The sequence below is a fragment of the Zingiber officinale genome, chromosome 2B, assembly GCF_018446385.1.
Source record: "Zingiber officinale cultivar Zhangliang chromosome 2B, Zo_v1.1, whole genome shotgun sequence".
Taxonomy (NCBI): Eukaryota; Viridiplantae; Streptophyta; class Magnoliopsida; order Zingiberales; family Zingiberaceae; genus Zingiber; species Zingiber officinale.
Window position 1 is genome coordinate 19,313,635 of NC_055989.1, and position 4,514 is coordinate 19,318,148.

The 4,514-nt window shown below is 43.6% G+C and overlaps 1 protein-coding gene across 1 annotated transcript; it reads left to right on the top strand.

The window, feature by feature from the left end:
- The first annotated feature begins 292 nt into the window (after positions 1-292).
- LOC122045441 (probable mediator of RNA polymerase II transcription subunit 26b) lies at positions 293-3,307 on the top strand. Its single transcript, XM_042605668.1, has 9 exons — positions 293-1,194; positions 1,265-1,333; positions 1,444-1,526; positions 1,867-1,919; positions 2,004-2,119; positions 2,221-2,248; positions 2,332-2,723; positions 2,800-2,890; positions 2,974-3,307. Exons 1-9 carry the CDS (start codon positions 763-765, stop codon positions 3,096-3,098), a joined length of 1,389 nt encoding a protein of 462 aa, XP_042461602.1. The 5' UTR covers positions 293-762; the 3' UTR covers positions 3,099-3,307.
- The last annotated feature ends 1,207 nt before the right edge of the window (positions 3,308-4,514 follow it).

The window sequence follows — 4,514 nt, forward strand, 5'->3', positions numbered from 1 at the left end:
TTTGTCGTCTCATTCAAATTTTTTTTTTTTCACTGCGCTATTGTTGTGATTAGAATTTTAAATTGATTAATCGCTGGTAGGTCCTTAACTAACCCTTTTATAATCCATGATTTAGCGGTAAATTTGGTTTTCGTGTACAGCGGACTTCTCAATTCCTTCTGGGCGGCGGGAAAAGGTTGGACCTTTTACGGCAAACCGCGGGCTAAAGTTGCGGCTTGGACTCGACCAATCTTCCTGAGAGAGAGAGAGAGAAAAAAACACGCAGGCAACGGACTCTATGGTCGATTCATCTACCCAATTTGGCGGTCGTGGTCGCGTGGCAAAGCAAGGAGAAGAGAGAGAGAGAGAGAGAGAGAGAGAGAGAGACGGGGTGAAGGGGATCCGGATAAGTGCGGGGCTACAAGATAATAATCATCATCGTCAGATTGCGACTAAAAGGCACAACCCCGCGGCGATCGAGCTGCACAGACGATCGGAATTTTCCTCCTCACTCTTTAAGAAATTTTGGGGCTGTGATACATCGGACTCATCCGTGGATGAGCGAAAAAACATCTTTTTTTTTCTTTAAGGAAAAAATCGGTTTTTCTTCTTGCTATAGAGACAAAAATTTAAGCCGCCGTTGATCGGCGAAAAAATTTGTGGCATTCGAGCGATTCCGGTCATCGGACGCGGGATCGGCGTCCAAGATTCGATTTTTTTGTTTTAGGTTTTTTTGTGACGGATTTGGCGACCTTGAATTCCTCCACTGACGCCGCCGCCGCCATGGCGAGCTCCTCCGGGTCAGTTGACTACTGGCGGAAGTTTTTCCGCAGCGCCGACTCCGACATCTTCGACGTGATTGAGCACGCGATCCTCGTCGCCGCCTCCGACTACCCCGAGGAGCTGCGGAGCAGGCGCGACCGGATCGTGGAGAAGTTCTTCGCCGCGCTGCTCCCGCGGTGCTTCGCCTGCGGTCGCGTCGAGCCGCACGGGGCCGAGGCGGAGGAAGGGCGCGGCAGCGTGAAGAGGGCTGCGAGCGCAGAAAAGGATAGCAAGTTCGATAGCTGCAACGACGGCCCCGAGTTCTCCCACCGCGTCGTAAGCAACTACACCTTCGACGAGGCGGAGGCGCTCACCGAAGAGATCGAGGAGGAGGGCCAAACCCTCGAAGAGGTCCTGCGCATAAAGGAGGTCCTCTCCAATCGCCATGATCAGGTCCATTCCTGCCCTCTTCTACTGCATTAAAAACTCAAACCTCTCTCACGGTGCGAGTTTTCTTTTGCAGTCTGACAACGTCTTGTTCGAGTCGTTGAGGCGGCTGCAACTCATGGAGCTCACCGTCGATGTCCTCAAGGTGCTGATTCAGTGTGCTATCTGCTTTATCTGAATCCCTTTCCTCTCACGAGTCAGATAAATCTAAAGCTGAATTGATGAATCTCCTCTAACTTTTCTTTTGGAACACAGGCCACCGAGATCGGAAAGGCTGTTAATGTTTTGCGAAAACATGCTTCGAAGCAAATTCGACACCTTGTGCGAACTCTCATTGAGTATGTTTCTCTTACTCTGTCAATCGTTTGGAGTTCCAGTAGAAATTTATGCAGTGATCTTCATATCAAACATGTTGCTTAAACTTCAATTTAGTTTGATAGTTACTGGATAGTATTTGCTCAATTCTAGCTTGTAACCCATTTGCAACTTAGCTAATTGGAGAAATTTTCCAGTCTAAAAAAGTGTTTTCTTCATTGCTTCATCTTCCCTTAACTTGGACATCAATTTGCCCCTATAAATTTCTTTTAGGTGTGCGTTGAGTGATTCAGAAATGGTTAAAGAGACCTTTATAGCATGTGTTGTGATTGTTCTGATCAATTCGGTTTTATTTTTGGGCAGTGGTTGGAAGGTTTTAGTTGACGAATGGGTCAGTGCTACTGCTGCCATTGCCGGTATGCCATTTTTCTCTCTGGTGGCCTTATGGACAATTTTTGGCCTCTTATCGTCTAACTTAGCTAAGAACTTGTGATTTACAGAGAACTCTGTGCATTCTCTTGGTTCTGGTGAGTTTGAAGAAGAAGGGCTTCCTTTTCCTCCATTAGATGAGGGAGCTCTATTTGCTGCTCAGACTACTTCCATCAAGCTTTCTGGGGTATAAGATGTTATATTTTGTAGCATTTGTTTAAATTTTTATCATTGTGATTTACTGATCCGGCTCTCTTTGATGTGTTTGCCTGCCATTTGGTTTTCAAGTTCTTCGATGGAATGGATGATGATGGAAGTAAGTAGCCAGGTTTCACTTTCTGGTTTCTCCTTATCGAGTTACCTAGATTACTAATACCGTCTCGCTGCCATTTTCTGCAGATCTTAGAAACACTAGGGACTTGGACAAGCAATGGGAAACTCAAAGGAACCAAAAAGAAGATCATGAAAAGTGGATGCAGAAACAATCTGTTCGAGATGAAAGAGTAGAGTCGATGAAACAGGAAGCACGAAAGTCAGCACTTCCAGAAGAAAAGCTTCATGCGAGAAGACATGATAATGAGATGAAGCAATCAAGGCCACAAAGATTCTCTATCGGGCAATCGAATTCGCAAAACATTCCAAGGAAGGAGACCAAGCCTTTGAGTGCTGAATCTGGGACTGGCAGACCGATGAGATTTACCTCCGAGCAACAAATATGCGCTGAGACGAAAACTAAACTGCCACCGGATACTGCTAAACTTCAAAGAAAGCTGCCAATGATTCCACAAGATGTAAGTTCATCTGGACACTTGGAACTATGCTTGTTCAAAGGAGCTTGGATTTTCTAAACACTTCAATTCCATTTAGAAATCAAAATGCTCCGAGGAAGCATCCGTGCGGGCTAAGCTCGAAGCTGCAAAGCGCAAGCTTCATGAAGGCTATCAGCAAGCAGAAAATGGTTGGTTAACTTGCCGATTCAATCTGTTTCTCTCGACATAGAAAGTCAGGTCTGATAGCTATCACATGTTTCATTTGATGCAGTAAAAAAGCAAAGAACAATACAAGTGATGGAGTTGCAAGATTTACCAAAGCAAGTTCACATCAACAGGCAACCTATTCAGAAATTCAGAAACCAATCTAGGAATTGGGCAAATAGGCGAAACTAGTTCCGCTCGGAAGAGCTGCGGCTTGCTGTTGAGAAAATGCATGTACATGCTTTAACACATTCGACTAATTCAACCCCAAAATTTTCCTTGTAGACATTACAAGATTCTGATATCACACCATCATTAGCTGAAGTTTAATGAGTTCATTTTGTCTAGTGTTTCTGAATTACTGAGGAGTTATTTTATGATATTCCTTTGCACCTTCATTATGACCTCGATTCATATCTTCTCCTGGATTCATTGAATGCATTAATGTGCCATTCCTTGTTTGCTGAGTGAGTGCTTTGGTCTGCTTTGCAACCATTTGCCTTCATTATGGCCTCAAGTTGAATTAGTTGTTTGGTGGAGGAAACAGTGATGCAATAAAGAAGCCACTCACCCATTTGTTTCCAGCTAAAAGGTGAAGCCTTTCCTTGTGGTCTTCCCTCTCTTATCACATGAAGAAGTTTGATCAAAAACTGAGCAAACCCTCAAGTAATGGATTAAGATTCAGCAAGGGATGCTTCATACTTGGCCAATGGCCATGGATTGATTCAAGAGGGTCCTTGTTCCACACACCACCACCATTAATTTGCAGCCCCTTTCTTTGACTTCTGTTGCCCCAACTTTATTCCTTCTTCTAAGAAACAACGACCTGTGTGCCATCTTTTTCCATTGGTGGACTTTTTTTTTTTTGCTTGCAAGGACAATTTATTAGTGGAGAAAAAAGTCTGCATACTTGACTTGTCTCCTCCATGGATTGATGAGGAGGAAGAACACATGCTTTCTCTTTATTCTGCATCTTTGTCAAGGCACTAACACAATAATGTAATGTAGCTGATAAAAGCAGACTCAAAAAGGTTTGAAACTTGTTGCATTTGCTCTTCACAGATGTCGGCACTGCAGTGTGGTTCATTCAATTGCAGACTATAAATTGAAAACTAACAAGGTAATAAATTAAGTATGATCAGAAACTAGATGGCAGCACAAAGGACAACTCTAATTTTATTAGTTACTAAATAATACGAGGCACAAAAACCTCATTCAATTCCTGAAATGCTCAATCAAATCCCAACTTCAACCACCTTCGACTCACTTTCGATCGAGTTTCTTGTGGTTAAGCCCATTAAACCAGGCTCGTAAATTTGAACTCGGTTGAGATCTTCCTCGCTAGGTGTTCTTTCGCCGATTCTCCCTAATTTAGGTCTGTGCTAGCGCAAGCAACACTTGATGAATTGATTCGCCAATGGAGCCAAAGGTTGCAACTAAGCAAGGATATGAGCCTAGATCTTCTCCTTAGTTATTCCGATTCGGTGCCCACAAGACATGCTCGATTCTAATTCTATAGTGGTGGATAAAGAGACATGAGAATCAATGAGTTGATGGTTGGTGTGATGTGTAGAATGTTTTTGATTCTATGATGGGGGAAAAGAAGGC